Consider the following 25,188-nt stretch of genomic DNA (forward strand, 5'->3'; position numbering starts at 1 on the left):
TAGCTATTGACCCAATACAAGTCCACAAGAGAGTTGGGGACTGGCTGAAGGAAGCAGCGGCTAAACAGCCGCACGAACAGACCCAGGAAGTTGTAGAAAGCAGAGACGAAGCCAACGATGAAGCCGACTCGGTACCAATCGACCATGGCAAAGAAGTGGTGACACGTGGGATAAGGAAGCGCGTGAGACCTCGCTGGCTCCAAGAATTTGTTAGGCTGGAGAGGAGCTAAGAAGGATCGGCTAACAGAATGGTTGGAAATAGAAATTAAGTTGTTATTTGCCATTTCTTATCTTTCTTTCTGAGTATATTTACTGTTGTATTGGAACGAACAGAGGCATGTTGATTGTTCTTAAGCTTTTTTTGAGCTTTTGTTGGGAGTTTTGTATTGACTCAAACAATACGTATCAATTTTAGACTCTAACATTGGTGCTTTCATTGATTCTTCATTTCAGGATGAAGAACGAGGAATTGGCAGCTATGATTCAAGCTCTGGAATCAAATTTCCAGAAACACTCAGCTGAACAGTTTGCTAGATTCTCAACGAGATTGGACGAACAGGTTGCAAGATTGGATGAGAGAGTCGACCAATTACAATCCCCTTCATCCAAACAACAAGAAGGCAATGGAACTGCAACCAGTGGGTTGGGTTCACCATCGAGACCCAAACAACCAGCAAATGTTGACTCAAGGGATATCAATTCACTTCTCAAGGTGCTGCGAGTCAAGGTCCATCGTTTCGACGGCTCGAATGTAGAAGATTGGATTTACAAAATTACAAAGTTCTTTGATCTACACGGTGTACGGCCAGAACTCAGATTGGCTATGGTGCCATTTCATTTGGAAGGAATCTCTTCAACTTGGTTTCAATGGATGGAGAAGGGTGGTGGGTTTCCAGATTGGGAATCCTTTCTAAGAGCCTCACGATTACGCTTCGGAGTGTCCATTTACGATGATCCATTGGGAAGAATTGCAAAGTTGGTTCAGACGGGTAGTGTAGCAAATTTTCAGAATGAATTTGAGACACTAATGACTCAAATCTCAGGAGTTTCGGAACAATATTTCTTGAACTTCTTCGTGTGGGGATTGAAGAACGAAATTCGCAGAGAATTGCTCTTGGCCAGACCAGTTGACTTGGCGGATGCAATGGCCAAAGCTCAGTTGTTTGAAGACCGCAATGAGGATCTGTTGGGTCGTACAAGAGGTGATAATGGACGTTCCACATGGTCTCCTCGCTTCATGAATCCATCTTCGCCAGCTTCCCCAAAAGTATCGACACCTAATTCAATTACCACTAATACAACCACTCCATCATATTCCAAGGTGCCATTACCCAGTTCGCCTTCTTTACCAGTTAAACGCTTATCTCCTGCAGAATTGAAAGACAAAAGAGAAAAGGGCTTATGTTTCACCTGTGATGAGAAATACAACCCGGGTCACAAATGTAAGAACAGGGTACTCATTTTGTGTGCTCAAGGAGACGAAGAGGAGGATGATGAAACAGTCATGGGAGGAGATATTGTGACAGACCAGGAGGAGAGCCTCGCTGAAGAAGGCAGCCTTAATTCCCTGTCCAACGCCGTTAATCCGCGGATTTTTCGGATCACAGCTTACCACGGTAAGGAACCATTGGAGGTATTGATTGATACTGGAAGTAATAATAATTTTATACAAGAAGCCTTAGCTGCTCGTTTGGGTTTGAACTGTGAAGAGACAAAGAGATTCAAAGTGTACATGGGTAATGGGAATTCATTATGGTGCTCTCAAGTTTGCAAAAGGGTGGAATTAATGTTGGAATTTATTTTACCAGGATCTTAGATCTACTCACAAGTATGTTTATTAACACCCTAAATATGAACTTTCTAAAACGATGAAATAAACACATATAAAGTTTAGGAAACCTTACATTGGGTGCAGCGGAATTAAATGACTCCTTCCGTTCAGATATCTAGCCCTTGATTCCTTTCTGTAGCAGAGCATTATCAATAACCTGGATCTCTTTCTCTGAATCTTTGATGCTGAAACTCCTTCTTGCTGAAAGTCTTTCTTCACGATCTTCCTCACTATGATTGAGGTATCACTTGCTGTGTGTGGGCACTACTCATACACTAAGAATTTCGAAATTCAAGAGGGAAGAGAAAGAAGAAGTGGCAACTAAAGATAGGGAGAGAGAAAGGCTCAGGTTTTTCTCTGAAGGAAAAATAGAAAATTTAAGTGTAGAAATTTAGTGTAAATTTTTTGAAGCCTTCACTATCTATTTATAGCATTCCACTAGAGTTAGGTTTGAATTATTTGGCATTAAAATAATGAAAAAATCAGTTTAAATTTCCTACAAAAGTGGCTGGCCCTATACAAGTGGATTTGGGCCTTGCTTTTTGCAATTTTGCAATTTTAACACCTTTTGTATCTGATTTTCTCAAAAATGCCAATTTCTTAATTCAACCATTTAAATGCCAATTCTAACTATTTAATAACTATAAATAATTATTAAATAATATTGTCATTTATCATATTTATTAATTGAACCATACAAAGTATCATAATTGACAAATATGCCCCTATAAACTCTTTCTTTACAATTTCGCCCTTACTTAGTGAAAATTTCACAAATAGACATAGTCTAATTTGTGAATTATAATTGATTAATCAAAATCAATTACATGAGTCTTACAAGCAATATTATCTCAACTAGTGGGGGGACCATGGGTCTATATAACCGAGCTTCCAATAAGTAGATCAAGAATTTAGGACTAAAATTCACTGACTTATTAATTCTTCGTTGAATCCACGCATAGAACTTAGAATTGCACTCTCAGTATATAGAATGCTCTATATGTTCCACCATATAGACACATCATTAGTTATCCATTGTTGTAATCCTAATGTGATCAATTATCCTCTATATGAATGATCTACACAGTAAAGGGATTAAATTACCGTAACACCCTACTATGTATTTTATCCTTAAAACACTTGACCCCGTATAAATGATATTTCAGCTTATGTGAAATGAGATCTCCACCATTTATTCTCGTTTGGTCAAGCTCGAAGGAGATCATCCTTTGCTTACTATTCGCCAGATAGAAGCTATAGATTCCATGTTTATGCTAGCGCTCCCACTCAATTGCACTACCGTGTTCCCAAAAAGTACGTATCACCCTGACCTAAAAGTAGGCTTAACTAACAATTCAAGGAACACGAATAGCCTTTCAAGATTGAGCCTGATCATAACAGGATTAAGATCATTTGATCTAGGATCAACTAGGCGATATTGACTTGAATAGATTTTACGGTAAGTTTAATTAAATCTAAGTCAAAGTTCAATATCGGTCCCTTCCGATGCATACTCCATGCATCCAACCTGAGCTTTACTTTAACCAATGTTCTGGAAAGAACATAGTATTTCTCCAAATACAAGTAAACTCTTGTTGTAGATTATCATATCAGTAAAACCCTGTGTCTGATAAATCTAGGAAACTTTATTCACATAGTCATGTTTACTTTCCAATGTGTTGACGGCACAATAAACAGGATCAAGTATGTGAAAAGGGTTTCGATGAATCTATACATTATGTACATATAATCATGAAATAAATCATGTCAACCATGCAACATTAAATGTTATTTCGATCTATATTAATAAGTAAATACGATTATATTGAAATGAGTTTTATTTAGGGCATAAAACCCAACAAACTCCCACTTGCACTAATATAAAACAAAAAGTGCGTTTCAAATAATCTCAACACCTTGATATACAAATCAAGTGTAGTAGTAGTAAACTCCTCGTAATAGGATCTGAAAGGTTGAATTAACCACAACCTTTTCTCCACCATTACTCTTCCTTAATCACAAAATCATTGATAATGTGAAATTCCTCTCTATATGTCTACTCTCTTGGGATACTGGATTCTATATCTTTGGCAACTACTTTTGGTTAATCAGGAAATTAACACTAGTAGTTTAACACAATTTGGAATGATGCCAAAAATGTATAGAACTTTCCTTAGACTGAATAAGTACCTTTCCTGCAACCTTAACATTCAGTCCCTCTCTGGTAGACCTAGAGACTTCAGATAGGTTTTTACACTTCTCCAAAATCACTATTCCACCCCCAGAGTAACCACCATTTTATCAGAAAGATTTACTAGCACAAAGGCAAATTTCGAAATCTGATATGGTGTAGTCTAAGAGTTTTAAACACACCCTTATAGACTAACATATAGTTCCTCTTCTTTATCTTAAGATTTACTTGATTGTCTTCCAATGTTCTTCTCCTGGATTAATCTGATACCTACTCATTACTCCCACTCAACAGCAGGTGTCTGGTCTAAGGCATACAAAAACATATCTAAGACCTCTCACTGTTGATATAAGAAATTCTTTCATGGCTTTATCTTTTCTGGAATAGTTAAGACTTTTCCTTAGATAAATAAAATCTATGTCTAAGAAGTTGTGAAGCTTCTATAGATTGCCATTAGAAAGAAAATGCTTCAGCATCTTACTAAAGTAAGTTGCTTGCATTAGAGTAAGTAATTACCATGTATACCACAAGCCATAGGTTTAGATAAACTCAAACCTATAATACTAGGAACAGGAAATTTGTTAAGTCCATAGAATAGACTTATTAACTAAAATTTCCTTTTATGTCCTTGTAATAGAAAACTTTAGGTTATTCCATGTGAATGGATTAAACCATAGTTCTATTGGCTTTCTTCTTAGTTTCTTATCTTGACAATCCATTACTTGTTTAAACTCACAATGGATTTTAATCACTAGTGTCTCCCAAGTCATAAGAAGGTGAGTTCCTAGAAACTCTCCCACTACGACAAGGCACCGTGAATTATGTCTAAGAAAACTAAATGGTATTGATCTCTTCGGTTGTGACAAGACAACATAGGCAGTGGGATCATCATATGTTATATAAGATGATAGAACACTTTTGGAATCAAGAATTAAATATCTCCTTTATTTGCTACTTGTTTTTCAGACTTAGTCATTTTCTTAGAAAAGTAGTATTTGTTTGAACAAACACTTTCTTATCTATTGACAATGGGATGGTCCACCCCTAATCACTTAGAATAACTAACAAACCATGGTTAACAGTTCTAGCTTTTCTTAAGATTTTGATTAGGTCATCCATGAATCTAGTAATGATTTACATTAAGTACCCAACCATTACATCATTCTGAAATTGTATTACCATAGAAGGATTTAGGCAACGACTAGTAACTAATCATCAATATGCAACTCGAAATTTCTGGGGAGGTAAGTTTGGATATAATTCAAAAATCAATTTAATGGTCTTTGAATAATTCAAAAATCAATTTAATGATCTTTGAACTGCATATCTACTAACTATTTCTCCACCCCTATCAGTTCGCAAGATCTTTAACCACTTACCTTAATGGTTTTAACCATTGCTAGAAATTAATGAAATTTTTCAAACATTTCAAATTTCTTTGCTAAAAGGTATAATCTAGAGTTATCGTTTTAAGAATTCAACGAAAAACTCATATCCACCCCTGAATGTACATCCATCTGCGAATGAGATGAACTACTTTCAGTGGATATAGGCATATTAACTCTTTGCAGAGATTGATCTTGTCAAATCCACTATGAACAAGATAAAAATGCCATAGATTAAAAAAAATGGTAGTGTCTATTGATGACATAGGTTTAGTTACATCAAAAAGTTCTTAGAATACTGCAAGTGGATCCTGGTCACAGAATACCTAACTCATATTCCATACAGTTTTAATCCATTAATAAAAGATGGACATTAAACACTTGAGAAAGTGTAACTATATTGTATCTGGAATTAGAAATATAAGAAAATTTCTGTTTGGATTCTAAAATTAAAGTCAAAGACTTAAATTCAACCAAATATAATGAGTAATTCTTTCTTGGACCACCACTAATAATACAAACTCTAAGTCAGATTTGCTCATACAAGTAGGAGATTTCTAAGATTGAGGATTTATATCAATTGGGAATAGAATTTCGGGATTATAATCATATGCGTCATATAAAATGACATGAAATGATTTATAGACCATTCATCCAATGATATGTTTTTAAAGCTAATTCGAAATGAATAAGCTAAGAGGAATTAGGATAATTTCGTTTATAAATAAGAATCCAACGATGCTTCGATTAGCGAAAGACAAAGTAATCTTATTTATGTAATCTTCTTGTTTCATATCGTAAAAATACTAGTCTTAGGTGTCATCAATTGATGAACAGCTAGATGTCGCATATACAATATTTATCTTTCGAGATCTAACACTATTATGTATGTCTAATGGTGAAAATCCATTAGGGATTTATCTCATTAGAAAAACAAACATGTTAGACCAACAATGAAGATTCGAAATTAAACTACAACTTAATAACAGAAAATAACATGGTTCAATATAAATTCATACACAATTCAGAAATTATGAACATATAGCAAGTAGGAATGACTACTGAAAATACTAAAACATACAATCCTAAATAATTTCCAAGGTTTTCAACAAACTGATACAGTGTCCCGGTAGGCGAGAGTCAAAGCATCATTTATTGAATAGAGTTGTCAGCTCTTCTAAAATAGAAACCATTCTAGCAACCTTTTATTCGATCAAAATAAGAATCCAACGTTGTCCCGGTAGGCGAGAGTCAAGGTTATTCTCATTTTATGAGCTTCTACCATTGTTTCATGTTTCATAAGTTTATCTCTAAGTAGTCACCGTAGGGGAGAGTCTAATAGAGACGAAAACTTACAAAACACTTATCAAATGAAATCTTACGGTGTTAAATGCGTTCAACGAATAACCATCCATAGGGGGACGAAGTCTAGCGTCTCGAGGTTATATTGAAAACATTTAACTTTTGTAAGACCAACAATGGAGATCAAATATCTTAATAATAATCAAGCTCATTATTTAAAGTGAGTTGTATTTTCTTTGATTCTCTTTATTTAATTTATTTATTTTAAATATATATTTATTTAAAATTTCCAATTTAGAATGAAAAATTCTAAATATAAATTTTAATTTAATATTTATAAATTTTACTTAGATGGATATAAAAATAACATGAATTATTTCCATCTTAGTAATAATTTCCAATAAATATTTAGAAAAATATTCAATTTAAGTTGTTACAAAATTAATATAAATTAATTTACAACTCAAATTTAATTTTCTATAAATATATATTGCATTTCGAAAAATTAAAGTATTTAAGAATACAATTTTCGAAAATGCATGTTAAAATAAAAAATTAATCCTGGAAAAATTATTCTAATTTAATGTTGGCCCAAAATTAATTAATAAAATTAATTTACAACAAAAAATATAATTTTCCTATTTAATTAAATATATAAGAAAAATTTCAAATATTTAAGTATGATGATGAAAATCAACTTAAATATTAATTTTCTATTTAATTAAATACACTAGAAAAATACTTCAAGCAAAAATATCATCTATCTAGATTTTCCTTTGACTAATTAATTTAATTTCTAATAATATACTTTAATTCAATTTATTTTAAATTAATCAATAAATGAAAAAATCATTGATTTAAGTTGATCCAAGAATTAATTAAAATAAATAATTAATTTACAACTTAATCTATTTTTCAAGATAAAATTCGAAATTCTAGCATTTAAGAAATGCAATTTCGAAAATTGATTAATAAAATAAAGAAAAAATATATTTTGAAAATTATTTAAATTTAGTTGAAAAAATAAATTTCAACTAAAAATAAATTTCTATTTAATTAAATGTCATGAAAAAGAAATATTTAAGTATGATGATAAAAATCAACTTAGATATTTAATTTTCAAATTAATTAAATGTATTAAATTCAAGAAATAAATAATTAAGTGTAGAGAAGGCTTAATTATTAATCTCTACTTTAATACTAGGAAAAATATACTTAAAATAAATTGTACCAAAATTAATTAATAAATAATTAATTTCACAATGTATAATATTTCCTATTTAATATTAGAAATAATAAGTAGTCTAGAAATAACTATCTAGAAAATATCTTATTTGACTAAGTATCTTTTCCACAAAATTTGAAAAAATATCTAATTTAAGTTGTATTAGAAAAAATCTAGAACTTAAATATTTTCAAATTTAAATTTAATTAAATATCAAAAATTAAGTTGTACTTACTTAATTTGAAAATATTCCATTTTAAGTTAATATTTGAAAAGATATTAACTTAAAAAATATCTAAAGAATCTTAATAACCAATGCCTAAAATTCCTCAACTTAATTTTGAAATTTGAAATTCAAAAGATATTCAGATTTAAGTTGGTTAGTTGTAGATAACTAAATATCAACTTAAATAAGAATATTTAATGAAAAATTTAAATTAAGTTCTAGAAAGAATCTAGATGGTTATAATTCTATATTTAATTAAATACAAGAAAATACATATAGTTTAGTTTAGAATAAAGAATTCTTTAAACTATAATTTTCTTAAATTAATTTCAAAATAAATGAAATTAATTATGTTGCTAATCAATTTTATTAGGTTAAACTAGTGTAATTAACCTAGTACAGTTGTTCAAATCAGGCAAATGGGCCTTCACAATTGGGGTGGTTCATGTGAGGGGGTGCTGGGTTCAGTATGTCGTACCCGCTTCTATGGCTCCCAACTCTCACACAAGGCCCAAAAGAGAGGAATTTAACCTTAATAAGAACAACTGTTATTAATTGAATAGGCCCAAAAACTAAATGGGCCTAAATAAATTCTATCAAGAACTATGATAATTTATTTTAGCAACATTAACCTATATGCATCTATAATAAAATTAAACACATAGGCTCACACAGGCACACTTTGGATGTGTCCTATCATGTTGCTAGGTCATACACAGATGAAAGAAGATTGTACATATACGTGTTACAAATTATTATCTTGACCAAGGGAGCCATCAAATCATTAGATCTGGCAAAAGGTAACCATGGCTATTTGCAATCAAGTAATAATAGGTTTTAAAAACTTACATACAAGCTAAAACCACATACTCCTGCAACAAGGTTAGCTGGATAGTTGGAAGTAGGATTTATTTAATTTTAAATAAATAATTTCGAAAAATAAATAATTAAAAAATATTTTAATATTCGAAAAATAAAAAAAAAATTAATTTCGGAAATAAAATTTAAATTTCGAAATTTTAAAAAAATATTTAAAATTAAACCTACTTTTTGAAAAATTAGGTTTCAACCAACCTAAATATCATTTCAAAATTGGCTAACTACTTTTAAAAATTAAATGTTATTTTAAAAATGAAAATTAAATAAAAATTAGAAAAGATAAATGAAATATCTTTTCAGATTTTAAATTTAATTTAAATAAATAAAATAACAAAATTTAAAAGTTAGCAAAATATCTTACATCTATTTAAAATTACATGATTATATTTTAAATTTAAATAAGGTCAAAATATCTAAAAAGATTTAATTTAAAAAAAAATCTTAAAAGATAAGATATAATTAAAAAAAATATCTTATCTTAAAAATATCTTAAAAGATTTTATAAATATCTTATAAAATCTGACCTTAAATTTAAAAAAAATAAGATATAATCAAATTTAAAAATAAGATAGATTTTTAAGCAAGAAGATAGATACTAATTCTATTCAAATTCAAATTACACTAATATCTTGAATTAAATTTAAAAAATATTAAATTAATTCAAAATGATAATTAGAATTGAATTAGGAATAGTAATAGTATAAATACAAAACTATACAAAAAATTGGAAGTTAATTCCATGAAAAAGCATGAAAAATCGAAGAAAAACAAAAAAATTCGAACCTGTACGGACAGATTTGCGATCGCAGGAAAATATCAAGACAAATGCCGATTTTTTCAAATCTTCAAAAAATCATAACTAATTCAAATAAAATCCAAATTAAGTTCTGTGAAAGGCTAACTTGCTTAATTTTTTCCATACTATCCAATAAAAATAATTCCAGAGATAAAATCGTAATTATTTTTCACGAAAATTTACAAACATCAATCAATCATCAAATAACACTCAATACAACATGATACCATCCAAAGAACATACAAACAATCGTTTTAAAGTCCAAAATTCTTGCAAGTAAATCAATTACCATGGCTCTGAGGCCAGTTGTTGGAATTTATTTTACCAGGATCTTAGATCTACTCACAAGTATGTTTATTAACACCCTAAATATGAACTTTCTAAAACGATGAAATAAACACATATAAAGTTTAGGAAACCTTACATTGGGTGCAGCGGAATTAAATGACTCCTTCCGTTCAGATATCTAGCCCTTGATTCCTTTCTGTAGCAGAGCATTATCAATATCTGAACCTGGATCTCTTTCTCTGAATCTTTGATGCTGAAACTCCTTCTTGCTGAAAGTCTTTCTTCACGATCTTCCTCACTATGATTGAGGTATCACTTGCTGTGTGTGGGCACTACTCATACACTAAGAATTTCGAAATTCAAGAGGGAAGAGAAAGAAGAAGTGGCAGCTAAAGATAGGGAGAGAGAAAGGCTCAGGTTTTTCTCTGAAGGAAAAATAGAAAATTTAAGTGTAGAAATTTAGTGTAAATTTTCTGAAGCCTTCACTATCTATTTATAGCATTCCACTAGGGTTAGGTTTGAATTATTTGGCATTAAAATAATGAAAAAATCAGTTTAAATTTCCTACAAAAGTGGCTGGCCCTATACAAGTGGATTTGGGCCTTGCTTTTTGCAATTTTGCAATTTTAACACCTTTTGTATCTGATTTTCTCAAAAATGCCAATTTCTTAATTCAACCATTTAAATGCCAATTCTAACTATTTAATAACTATAAATAATTATTAAATAATATTGTCATTTATCATATTTATTAATTGAACCATACAAAGTATCATAATTGACAAATATGCCCCTATAAACTCTTTCTTTACAATTTCGCCCTTACTTAGTGAAAATTTCACAAATAGACATAGTCTAATTTGTGAATTATAATTGATTAATCAAAATCAATTACATGAGTCTTACAAGCAATATTATCTCAACTAGTGGGGGGACCATGGGTCTATATAACCGAGCTTCCAATAAGTAGATCAAGAATTTAGGACTAAAATTCACTGACTTATTAATTCTTCGTTGAATCCACGCATAGAACTTAGAATTGCACTCTCAGTATATAGAATGCTCTATATGTTCCACCATATAGACACATCATTAGTTATCCATTGTTGTAATTGTTAGGTTTTATGCCCTAAATAAAACTCTTTACAATCTGATTAGTTATCAATATAAGAAATTTGAAGTGATTGATGTTTGCATGAATTTTACATGCTAATGGTTTAATATGTTTAATATGTTTATTACATTCATACACACAAAATCAGTTAAATCCAGATCATATGTTTATTCACAATTACAGTATCGTCAACACAGTGGAATGTGATTGTGATCATATGAATCAAAAGTTTTGGTCCCTGTTTCATCAGTGTTATTGGATTTACACTAATGTGATAATCAGCGATGATGTGTACTTACACTTGGAGTAAGTGTTATGTTCTTTCCAGGACATTAGCAAAGTATACTAGTTTCGAATGTATGGAGTATACATTGGACTGGACCGATATTGCAACTAAGTTAAGATATTACAAACTTACCGTTATACATATCTTTCCAAGTCAATATCAGTAGTTGATCTTAAGATTGAAAAGAATCTAAATCCTGATATGCTTGGGCTCAACTCAGGAGTGCTATTCATGTTCTTTGATTTATTAGTTAAGCCTACTTTTGGGTCAGGGTGATACGTATATTTTGGGAACATGATAGTATGATTGAGTGGGAGTGCTGAACATAAATATGGAATCTATAGCTTCTACTGGTGTATAGAAGTTAAGTGATGATTCCCTTCGAGCTTAGCAAATAGAAGTAAATGGATGAGCTCTTGTTTAACTGACTAATTATTAGATCACTAAACACCATTTACAGGTAGCTAAGTGTTTTAAGGGGCAAAATACATTGAGGGGTGAGAACGGTAAAGAAATCCCATCTCGATGTAAATCATCTATATAGAGGATCTTTAAATCACAATAAGATTATAACAATGGTTAAATGAGATAGTATATTGGTATCGTGAAACATACAATATGCTCTATATAAGTACGAGAGTGCAATTCTAAGTTCTAAGAGTGGATTCAACGAAGAATTAATAAGTAGGAATTTACTTGGTAAATTTGGTTCACTTATTGGAAGCTCGGCATATAGATCCATGGTCCCCATTCTAGTTGAGAACATTCGCTTATAAGACTCATTAATTGATTCGTGATTGATCAATTATAATTCTAAAGTTAGACTATGTCGATTTTATGAATTTTCACTATTCGAGGTGAAATTGTAAGGAAAAGAGTTTTCTGGGTTTATTTATTTATTAATGGACTTTATATGTCTAATTAATAATTAAATTAAATGACAATATTATTTAATAGTGTATTTTAATTATTAAATAATTAGTTTTGGCATTTAAAAGGTTAGAATTGGAAAATTGGCATTTTTGAGAAAATAGAGATAAAATTTGATAAAATTGCAAAATTAAGTGGGGCCCATTACAACACCTATGGCCGGCCATTTAAGAGGCTTTTTCAAATTATTATTTTATTATTTTAATGCCAAATAATTCTAAACCTAAACCTAGTAAGTTGCCTATAAATAGAAAGTGATGGCTCATTCACAACACATGCTTTCATTAGCTTTCTGACAGAAATTTCTCTCTTCAGAAAAACTGAGCCTTCCCTCACTCTCTACCTTGGCCGAAACCTCTCTCCCTCTTTTCCTTCATCTTTTTGTGACCCTAGTGAAAGAGTAAGTGCCCACACACGATGGTAAGCGATAACTCAATCATAGATTGGAAGGCGTGAAGGATCAAAGCTTGAAGAAGAAGGAGATTCGGGCTCGAGATCTTGATTATACTGCGCTACGAAAGGAATCAAGGGTTAGAGATCTGAGTGGAAGGAGACATTTATTCCGCTGCATCAATGTAAGGTTTTCTTAACTTTATATGTGTTTATTTTATCGTTTTAGAAAGTTCATATTTAGGATGTTAATAAACATACTTGTGAGTAGATCTAAGATCCTGGTAAAATAATTCCCAACAACTGGCCTCAGAGCCATGGTAATTGATTTACTTGCATGTAATTTGGACTTTAAAACGATTGTTTGTATGTTCTTTGGATGGTATTATGTTGTATTGAGTGTTATTTGATGATTGATTGATGATTATGAAATTTTCGTGAAAAATAATTGTTATTTCGGTTCTGGAATTATTTTTATTGGATAGTATGGAAAAAATTAAGCAAGTTAGCCTTTTACAGAACTCAATTTGGATTTTATTTGAATTAGTTATGATTTTTGGAAGATTTGACAAAATCGGAAATTTGTCTTGATAGTTTCACGCGATCGCAGCTGTCCGTACAGTTTCGAATTTTTTTCAATTTTCTTCAATTTTTCATACCTTTTCATGGAATTAACTTCCAATTTTTTGTATGGTTTTATATATATACTATTACTATTCCTAATTCAATTCTAATTATCATTTTGAATTAATTTAATTTTTTTTTAATTTAATTCAAGATATTAGTGTAATTTGAATTTGAATAGAACTAGTATTTATCTTTTTGCTTAAAAATCTATCTTATTTTTAAATTTGATTATATTTTTTTTAAATTTAAGGTCAGATATTTTTTTGATATTTAAAATATCTTTTAAGATATTTATAATATCTTTTAAGATATTTAAAAATATCTTATCTTTTAAGATATTTATAATATCTTTTAAAGATATTTATAATATCTTTTAAGATATTTAAAAATATCTTATCTTTTAAGATATTTTAAAAATATCTTATCTATTAAGATTTTTTAAATCTTTTTAGATATTTTGACCTTATTTAAATTTAAAATAAGATATTTATAATCATGTAATTTTAAATAGATATAAGATATTTTGCTAACTTTTAAATTTTGTTATTTTATTTATTTAAATTAAATTTAAAAATCTGAAAAGATATTTTATTTATCTTTTCTATTTTTTATTTAATTTTTATTTTTAAAATAACATTTAATTTTTAAAAAAGTAGTTAGCAAATTTTGAAATGATATTTAGGTTGGTTGAAACCTAATTTTTCAAATAGTAGGTTTAATTTTAAATTTTTTTTAAATAATTTCGAAATTTTAAATATTTTTTTTTATTTTTTCGAAATTAATTAATTTTTTTTTATTTTTTTCGAAATTAATTAAAATATTTTATTTAATTATTTATTTTTTCGAAATTATTTATTTAAAATTAAATAAATCCTACTTCCAACTATCCAGCTAACCTTGTTGCAGGAGTATGTGTTTTTAGCTTGTATGTAAGTTTTAAAAACCTATTATTACTTGATTGCAAATAGCCATGGTTACTTTTTGCCAGATCTAATGATCTGATGGCTCCCTTGGTCAAGTAAATAATTTGTAACAGGTAAATTTTACAATCTTCTTTCATCTGTGTATGACCTAGCAACATGATAGGATCCATCCAAAGTGTGCCTGTGTGAGCCTATATGTTTATTTTATTATATAGATGCATATAGGTTGTTGCTAAATAAAATGTCACACCATGATAGATTTTATTTAGGTCCATTTAGTTATTGGACCTATTCAATTAATAACGATTATTCATTTTAAGGTTAAATTCCTCTCTTTTGGGCCTTGTGTGAGAGTTGGGTGCCATAGAAGTGGGTACGACATACCGAACCCAAAGCACCCCTAACATGAACTACCCCAATTGTGAAGGCCCATTTGCCTGATTTGAATAACTGTACTAGGTTAATTATATTAGTTTGACCTAATAAAATTGAATTAGCAACATAATTAACTTTTAAAATATATGAAAATTTATTTTCATTTTAATATTTTAAAGTTAATTTTAAGAAAAACACTTTTAGTTTAGATATTATTTCTAGATAAACTATTTGTATTTTTCTTGTATTTAATTAAATATAGAATTTTAACTAACTAAGATTCTTTCCCGAGCTTATTTAATTAAATATTCCTATTTAAGTTATAAATTAGTTGTATCAACTGATTTTTCTTAACTAACTTAAATTTGAATATTTGATTTAAATTTTAAATCAAGTTGAGGAATCTTAGGCATTAGTTATTAAAGATTCTTAAGATATTTTTTAAGTTAATATCTTTTCAAATATTAACTTGAAATGGAATATCTTAGATATTTTTTTGTTAATATCTATTCAAATATTAACTTTAAAAGATATCTTCAAATTAAGTGGTTACAACTTAATTTGTGATATTTAATTAAATCTAGATTTGAATTATTTAAGTTTTAGATTTTTTCTATATAACTTAAATTAGATATTTTTCAAATTTTGAAAAGATACTTAGTCAAATAAGATATTTTCTAGATAGTAATTTCTAGACTACTTATTATTTCTAATATTTAAATGGGAAAATATTATACTTTTGTGAAATTAATTATTTAAATAATTAATTTTGGTACAATTTTATTAAGTATATTTTTCCTAGTATTAAATAGAAATTAATAATTAAGGCTTCTCTACACTTAATTATTTATTTCTTGAATTTAATACAATTAATTAAGTTGAAAAATCTAAATATCTAAGTTGATTTTCATCATGATACTTAAATATTTATTGATTTTTCATGACACTTAATTAAATAGAAAATTAATTTTTAGGTTGAAATTTAATTTTTCAACTTAAGTTTAAATAATTTTCAATATATATATATTTTTTCTTTATTTTATTAATCAATTTCGAAATTTGCATTTTAATTATGCAATATTTTCGAATTTTTTTGAAAAATAGATTGAGTTGTAAATTAATTATTTATTTTAATTAATTCTTGGACCAACTCAAGTCAATGATTTTTTCATTTAATTGATTAATTTAAAATAAGTGAATTTAAAATATATATATTATTAGAAATTGAATTAACTAGTCAAAAGAATATCTAGATAGGTGATATTTTTGCTTGAAGTATTTCTTTTCTATTTTTATTATTTTCGAAAATTGTATAGTTTTTATACTTAATTTTCGAACTCAATAAATATATTCTCAAAGGAAATTTTTAAGTTGTTAATTATTTATTTAATTCATCTTAAATTAATTTCCTTAATATTTATATTTAAGATTATTACTAAGATGGAAATAATTAATTTTATTTCAATCACCATCTAGTATAATTTTATAAATATTATATTAAATTCTTATTTTTGAATTTTAATTCTTAAATAGAATTTAATGAGATTTATTTATTAGAATAATAAGAAAATACATTTTAAACAATGAGCTTTATTATTATTAAGATATTCGATCTCCATTGTGGGTTTTACACCGCGTTTGTTTTAGTGAGTAATCCTCCCTAATGGAGGAACGTTCATTAGCAATTTCGCACCGTTTAATCTCGCATGATAAGTGGTTTGTAAGTGTTTTATATGGTATAGATCACCCTAATGGTGGCGACCATATTTGACTTGCAAATTGCGAAACAATGGTAGAAGCTCATAAGATAGAATAGCCTTGACTCTCGCCTAAACGGGACAACGCTGGATTCTGATCTTGATCGAATAAAAGGTTGCTAGAATGTTTAACATTTTAGATGAGGCGACAACTCTATTCAATGGATGATACCTTTGACTCTCGCCTAAACGGGACAACGATATCGCCTTATTGAAAACCTTGGAAATTATTTAGGATTGATTTTTTTTAGTATTTTCTCATATCATTCCTACTTGCTATGTGCTTATAATTTCTGAATTGATTTTGTGTGTTAAACCATTATTAATTTCTATTTGTTGATTTCTATTATTTTGTAGTATCCGGTTTGTCAAAATGAATCCCATGTTATCACCGTTGACCGAAAATAAGCCGAATGGATCTAACTTTAATAAATGGAATGAGAACAGTAATATTGCTCTCATAGGAGAAAGTGCCTTGTTTGTTTTAAGCGAGCCGTCACTGAAGTGCACAGGGATAATGCATCCAAAGTTGTGAAAGAAAAGTATGAGCGTTGGCGAAGGCAAATGACAAAGCTCTATACTTTATGCTTTCTAGCATGGTTGACACCCTCGAAACTCGGTTTTCTAAAGGCGAGAAAGGCTTGAAGTTATGACGAAGTTAAATGAGCTATTCGGTAAGGCATCACTTCAGTCACGCTTTGACGCGACTAAGAAGTACATTAACGCACGGATGGAACCTCATCAAAACGTGCGTGATCATGTTCTCCTCATGTCCAGTTATTTCCAAGAAGCCCAGGATCATGGTGCTGAAATGGACAGTGCTACTCAAGTAAGTCTTATCTTGAACGGCTGACTCTGACATTTCTACCATACACATCAAATTATGTCATGAATAAGAAGGAAATTGACTTTCATGAATTAGTCAATGACCTTCAAACTTATGAAAATTTGATTGGAGGACCCAAGAAGAAAGGGAGTAAACCTCATCCTGGTAATGGTAATGGGACGATGAAACCTGAAGCAAATGTCGCCTCTGCTTCAAAGCCCAAATCGAAGAAGAAGTGGAAGAACACCAAGAAGCGAACAAAAGTCATGAAAAAAGGCTCGCTCCTTCGGTGATGCTACACTTAAAGGAAAGTGTTTCCACTGCAATGAAAAAGGCCATTGGAAACCCCAATGTCCTAAACTTCTTGCAAAGAAACAAGGTATTTCCTTTCATAAACTTTAAGAGTTTTAGTGAATTATTATCCAATTGGATTTATAATTCTGGACTAACTTTGTTTATTTGTTTTCTTCTTCTTATAGGCCAAGCTACTTGAACTCAATTGAGTTGGATCAGCAAGCTGGACCAAGGGTGAAATCGTCCAGATGAAGATGAAGCTCTTCAATTTATTTTTTGAATTAATTGTTTTAGTTTAAAGACAATTTGGATTTCAAATTTTAGTTAGGGATATTTATCCCTGTTTATCTCATATTGTTGCAATACATTTTTTTTAATAAAGTTTTATTTTTTTCGAAATTCCCTATTGCAATTTATGAGATTGAGCTTCATTTAATTCTATCTTCATCAATTATTACCACATTATATTTATATGTTTGTATGTGTAAGTGTTTTTATTATTGATGCAAATTCTATAATATTTACAACTCTTCATAGAGTTATATTATATAAACACTAGAAATTATTTCTATGTTTATCATAATTGTTAATTCTCATACAATTATTAAGAATTTGTTTAATAAAAGGATCTTATGATCTGATAGGGGTGGAGAAAAGTTAAGAAAACTATGCAGTTCAACGATCTTTTATATCTAATGAACTCTGGATAGTATTCAACTCCACAAAAACTCTATCACACTTAGAGAATCATGATCTTTACAACCTTTAGGGGTGGATCATAATCTCTATATACTTAGGGGTGGAGGTTATCCATAGTACCCTATATGTATATTCTTAGGGGTGGAGTCTATTCCAAAATTCCCTATGAAACACATATCTTGTTTAAACATAAAAGTAATATAATGAGTCAGCTATTGTCAATATAAATTCTTGATCTTGATTGTATGTTCCATTTCGATTTTACTGTTGTAAGTAAGAGTTTGATACCTTTGAAAGTTCTTTGTTAAAGTTTCACACTACCTTAATTGAGTGGGAGAATTTTAAAGTTCTATACCCATCTTCATTAGGTTGATAATTGTGATAGGTACTTAAGAACACTACTGAAAAGCAAATCTAACCATTCACATGGATAGGTATAGCTTATCAGAATTATGAGAATAAGATAAAGAATTCTAGTTCAGTCCATTCAAATGACTTGAGCCAAGAATTCTTAATCCTCATAAAATTTGATGGTATCTTAATTTTGATTACTTTATCTCTGGCATGTATTTTTCACTTCAAATACTAGTCTGCCATGTTGATGACTTAGTCTTAACTTAAAGTTTCAGACTAATACAAAAGTCATAACTAGGTAACTCTCCAAACAATCAGAGGTTAAAAGTATTATTTAACCGGACATCCGCTATTGAGTGGGAGCTATACGAGATGTAATCAAATAGGGAACATTAGAAGATATTCAAGAAGGATTTATGAAAGTGATCTATATGTCGGATATTAAGGAAGCTGTGTATCGATTGTCTTTGTATCACACCATCTAATTTCGAAATTCTTAAGATGGTGCTTACTTTGGGGGTGGAGGAATTATTGTATAATAATTCAAGCTCTACCAGAGAAGAACTATAACTTGGTCTATTCGAAAATACCAGAAAGTTATATCACTGAAGAAAAGTCTACACTGTATTATCTCAATTACATATTTTAAAATATGAGAGATATGTCCTCTGTTAATTCAGATGTACTTTTAAAACAGTAAAGATTTCAGTATCCCTTGATGAGTAAAGCATATAGTAAAGGATGTTTCATAAGAGTATTTATGAACTTGTTTCCAGAAGTTTGGGTGGATTCAAATATACTACACTTGATCTAAAGATCAAGACATCAGATTGACCTATTTGCACAGTTTGTTTTATATTAGTGCAAGTGGGAGTTTGTTAGGTTTTATGCCCTAAATAAAACTCTTTACAATCTGATTAGTTATCAATATAAGAAATTTGAAGTGATTGATGTTTGCATGAATTTTACATGCTAATGGTTTAATATGTTTAATATGTTTATTACATTCATACACACAAAATCAGTTAAATCCGAGATCATATGTTTATTCACAATTACAGTATCGTCAACACAGTGGAATGTGATTGTGATCATATGAATCAAAAGTTTTGGTCCCTGTTTCATCAGTGTTATTGGATTTACACTAATGTGATAATCAGCGATGATGTGTACTTACACTTGGAGTAAGTGTTATGTTCTTTCCGGGACATTAGCAAAGTATACTAGTTTCGAATGTATGGAGTATACATTGGACCGGACCGATATTGCAACTAAGTTAAGATATTACAAACTTACCGTTATACATATCTTTCCAAGTCAATATCGTAGTTGATCTTAAGATTGAAAAGAATCTAAATCCTGATATGCTTGGGCTCAACTCAGGAGTGCTATTCATGTTCTTTGATTTATTAGTTAAGCCTACTTTTGGGTCAGGGTGATACGTATATTTTGGGAACATGATAGTATGATTGAGTGGGAGTCTTGAACATAAATATGAAATCTATAGCTTCTATTTGGTGTATAGAAGTTAAGTGATGATTCCGCTTCGAGCTTAGCAAATAGAAGTAAATGGATGAGCTCTTGTTTAATCGACTAATTATTAGATCACTAAACACCATTTACAGGTAGCTAAGTGTTTTAAGGGGCAAAATACATTGAGGGGTGAGAACGGTAAAGAAATCCCATCTCGATGTAAATCATCTATATAGAGGATCTTTAAATCACAATAAGATTATAACAATGGTTAAATGAGATAGTATATTGGTATCGTGAAACATACAATATGCTCTATATAAGTACGAGAGTGCAATTCTAAGTTCTAAGAGTGGATTCAACGAAGAATTAATAAGTAGGAATTTACTTGGTAAATTTGGTTCACTTATTGGAAGCTCAGCATATAGATCCATGGTCCCCATTCTAGTTGAGAACATTCTGCTTATAAGACTCATTAATTGATTCGTGATTGATCAATTATAATTCTAAAGTTAGACTATGTCTGATTTTATGAATTTTCACTATTCAGGGGTGAAATTGTAAGGAAAAGAGTTTTTACGGGTTTATTTATTTATTAATGGACTTTATATGTCTAATTAATAATTAAATTAAATGACAATATTATTTAATAGTGTATTTTAATTATTAAATAATTAGTTTTGGCATTTAAAAGGTTAGAATTGGAAAATTGGCATTTTTGAGAAAATAGAGATAAAATTTGATAAAATTGCAAAATTAAGTGGGGCCCATTACAACACCTATGGCCGGCCATTTAAGAGGCTTTTTCAAATTATTATTTTATTATTTTAATGCCAAATAATTCTAAACCTAAACCTAGTAAGTTGCCTATAAATAGAAAGTGATGGCTCATTCACAACACATGCTTTCATTAGCTTTCTGACAGAAATTTCTCTCTTCAGAAAAACTGAGCCTTCCCTCACTCTCTACCTTGGCCGAAACCTCTCTCCCTCTTTTCCTTCATCTTTTTGTGACCCTAGTGAAAGAGTAAGTGCCCACACACGAAGCTTGATAACTCAATCATAGATTGGAAGGACCGTGAAGGATCAAAGCTTGAAGAAGAAGGAGATTCGGGCTCAGATCTTGATTATACTCTGCTACAGAAAGGAATCAAGGGTTAGAGATCTGAGTGGAAGGAGACATTTATTCCGCTGCATCAATGTAAGGTTTTCTTAACTTTATATGTGTTTATTTTATCGTTTTAGAAAGTTCATATTTAGGATGTTAATAAACATACTTGTGAGTAGATCTAAGATCCTGGTAAAATAATTCCCAACAGTAATCCTAATGTGATCAATTATCCTCTATATGAATGATCTACACAGTAAAGGGATTAAATTACCGTAACACCCTACTATGTATTTTATCCTTAAAACACTTGACCCCGTATAAATGATATTTCAGCTTATGTGAAATGAGATCTCCACCATTTATTTTCGTTTGGTCAAGCTCGAAGGAGATCATCCTTTGCTTACTATTCGCCAGATAGAAGCTATAGATTCCATGTTTATGCTAGCGCTCCCACTCAATTGCACTACCGTGTTCTCAAAAAGTACATATCACCCTGACCTAAAAGTAGGCTTAACTAAAAATTCAAGGAACACGAATAGCCTTTCAAGATTGAGCCTGATCATAATAGGATTAAGATCATTTGATCTAGGATCAACTAGGCGATATTGACTTGAATAGATTTTACGGTAAGTTTAATTAAATCTAAGTCAAAGTTCAATATCGGTCCCTTCCGATGCATACTCCATGCATCCAACCTGAGCTTTACTTTAACCAATGTTCTGGAAAGAACATAGTATTTCTCCAAATACAAGTAAACTCTTGTTGTAGATTATCATATCAGTAAAACCCTGTGTCTGATAAATCTAGGAAACTTTATTCACATAGTCATGTTTACTTTCCAATGTGTTGACGGCACAATAAACAGGATCAAGTATGTGAAAAGGGTTTCAGATGAATCTATACATTATGTACATATAATCATGAAATAAATCATGTGAACCATGCAACATTAAATGTTATTTCTGATCTATATTAATAAGTAAATCTGATTATATTGAAATGAGTTTTATTTAGGGCATAAAACCCAACAATTAATTTTACAGGGTCATATTTTTTTGGTTGATCTGTTTATACTGCCTATTTGGGGTTTAGATGTGGTTTTAGGAATGCAATGGCTTCAGACCTTAGGGCCTTGTATTCACGACCATAAAGCATTAACAATGGAGTTTCAGTGGCAAGGAGCAGTGGTGAAGTTAGCTGGGTCTTCGGGTACCGCCTCGCACCAACTCTCGTTTACTCAACTTCGTTCCATGGTGAGGGAAGGAGACATTCGGGAAATGTTTATGGTGGTAGCCGACCCACCTGTGACTGAGAACATTGCAGTAGAGATATCTGAAATGGAGAGTAAATTGCCGAGAGTAGCCAAGGGAGTTCTGACTTCGTTTGTGGATGTATTTACCGAACCGCGGCAACTACCTCCGCACCGGGGTACTGACCATCGTATCTGTTTAAACCCGGGATCACAGCCAGTTAAAGTTCGACCTTATCGTTACCCATACTTTCAGAAAGACGTTATTGAGAAGATGGTGCAAGAAATGTTGAGTTACGGATTCATACAACCTAGTACAAGCCCTTACGCATCACCTGTACTACTGGTCAAGAAGAAGGATGGCTCTTGGAGATTTTGTGTAGACTTTCGGGCCTTGAATAACATTACAATCAAAGATCGTTTTCCCATACCCACCATCGACGAGTTGTTGGATGAATTAGGCGGGGCACAAGTGTTTTCAAAGCTGGATTTGAGAGCAGGGTACCATCAGATTCGTATGGCACAACAAGATATTCACAAGACAGCGTTTAGAACGCATGAGGGCCACTATGAGTTCACGGTGATGCCGTTTGGACTAACAAACGCACCATCAACCTTCCAATCTACTATGAATCAGGTATTTAAGCCTCTTCTGCGACATTGTGTAATTGTCTTTTTTGATGACATTTTGGTATATAGCAAATCCTTGGAGGACCATGGATAGCACCTACGGGTCGTTTTGCATCTGCTTCGCAAACACAGATTTTATGCCAAACTTTCGAAATGCAAATTTTTTCAGTCATCAATCGATTATTTAGGCCACTTGGTATCCGCTCAAGGGGTCCAAGCCGATCCAGCCAAGATATCAGCTATGCTTGACTGGCCTAAACCTGAAACAATCAAACAGCTACGAGGTTTTCTGGGATTAACTGGTTATTACCGTCGATTCGTTGCTCAATACGCATCCATAGCGGCCCCCCTTACTGATCTGTTAAAAAAGGATAAATTTCTGTGGAATACAAAAGCAGAAATAGCTTTTCAGCTGCTCAAGAAAGCAATGACTAACACGCCAGTTCTAGCTCTACCCGACTTTTCTCAGACATTTATTCTTGAAACAGATACGTCCAGCACTGGTATTGGAGCGGTACTCATGCAGAATGGTCATCCTATTGCATTTTTTAGCAAGAAATTAGGGCCTAAATTTGCTGGCACATCAGCCTATTTTCGAGAAATGCGTGCGATAGTGGAAGCTGTAACCAAATGGCGTCAATATTTACTGGGTCGTCACTTCATCATTCGTACAGACCATAAAAGCCTTAAAGAATTACTCTCTCAAGTTCTTCAAACTCCAGATCAGCAGCAGTTTTTACGAAAATTAATTGGCTTCAATTTTTCAATAGAATATAAGGCAGGAAGGGAGAACTCAGCTGCTGATACCTTATCTCGTCAACACGACAATGCTACTTTAGTGCGCCTCGCTGCCATTACAGCTGTCTGTTTCGATTTTTTGGAAGAATTGCGAGCTGAAAACATTACTTGTCCTGATTTGAGACAACTTCATACTCAGTTACAGCAGCAAGAATTGAACACAGAAGACTATTATGTACATGAGGGGCTGTTATACTTCAAACAGAAACTTTATATCAGTGCTCATTCTAATTTGAAGCAACGACTTTTACAGGAATTCCACACAACACCAGTGGCTGGTCATGCGGGACCCGAACGAACATTTTTGCGGTTGAGCGCTAATTTCTTTTGGCAGCACATGAAGGCAGAAGTTAAAAAGTATGTACAATCTTGTGTCATCTGTCAAACTGTGAAGTATTCACCAACGCCTCCTCACGGGTTACTCCAACCATTACAGATTCCCGAGCGCGTGTGGGAGGATCTAGCCATGGATTTCATAGTTGGATTACCCAATTTGGGTGGAGTCACTAATATTTTGGTGGTAGTCAATCGTCTGACGAAGTATGCTCACTTTGGAGCGTTGCCATCACACTATTCTGCCACTAAAGTTGCTGAGTTGTTCTCAAATATGGTTATTCGTTTACATGGATTACCAGGATCGATTGTGTCTGACAGGGACCCCATATTCACTAGTGCTTTTTGGCGCACGTTGTTTGAGTTCATGGGCACCACATTGCGAATGAGTTCTTCTTACCACCCTCAAACGGATGGCCAAACCGAAGTTACCAATCGGTATTTAGAGCAGTATTTGAGGGCTTTCTCCGCTGACAATCCTCATAAATGGAGTAAATTTCTGGGTTGGGCAGAATATCACTATAATACCAGCCATCATTCGGCAATCGGTATGACACCATTTCAGGCAGTTTATGGCCGGCCTCCACCTACTATTCCAGCATACACTCGGGGCAACACTATTATTCAGGCGGTTGATGAGGATTTAGTAGCTCGGGATGTCATCCTACAACAGCTTAAACAGAATCTTTTGCAAGCGCAGAACAGGATGAAGCAACATGCTAATAAAGGAAGGAGGGACATCAACTTTAATGTGGGTGATTTGGTCTTAGTTAAGCTGCAACCTTATAGACAATCAACTGTGGCAAAAAGACTTAATGCCAAGCTTTGCAGAAGGTATTTTGGGCCGTTTACTATCCTTGCTAGAGCAGGTCCGGTGGCTTACACTCTTGAGTTACC

General features: G+C 31.4%; 1 protein-coding gene across 1 annotated transcript; it reads left to right on the forward strand.

Moving 5' to 3' along the window:
* The first annotated feature begins 454 nt into the window (after positions 1 to 454).
* On the forward strand, positions 455 to 23,341 carry LOC115704201 (uncharacterized). Its single transcript, XM_061111583.1, has 2 exons — positions 455 to 1,736; positions 22,374 to 23,341. The coding sequence occupies exons 1-2, from the start codon at positions 455 to 457 to the stop codon at positions 23,252 to 23,254; spliced, it is 2,163 nt and encodes a 720-aa protein (XP_060967566.1). The 3' UTR covers positions 23,255 to 23,341.
* Positions 23,342 to 25,188: the final 1,847 nt, after the last annotated feature.

Source organism: Cannabis sativa, chromosome 1 (assembly GCF_029168945.1).
Source record: "Cannabis sativa cultivar Pink pepper isolate KNU-18-1 chromosome 1, ASM2916894v1, whole genome shotgun sequence".
NCBI lineage: Eukaryota > Viridiplantae > Streptophyta > Magnoliopsida > Rosales > Cannabaceae > Cannabis > Cannabis sativa.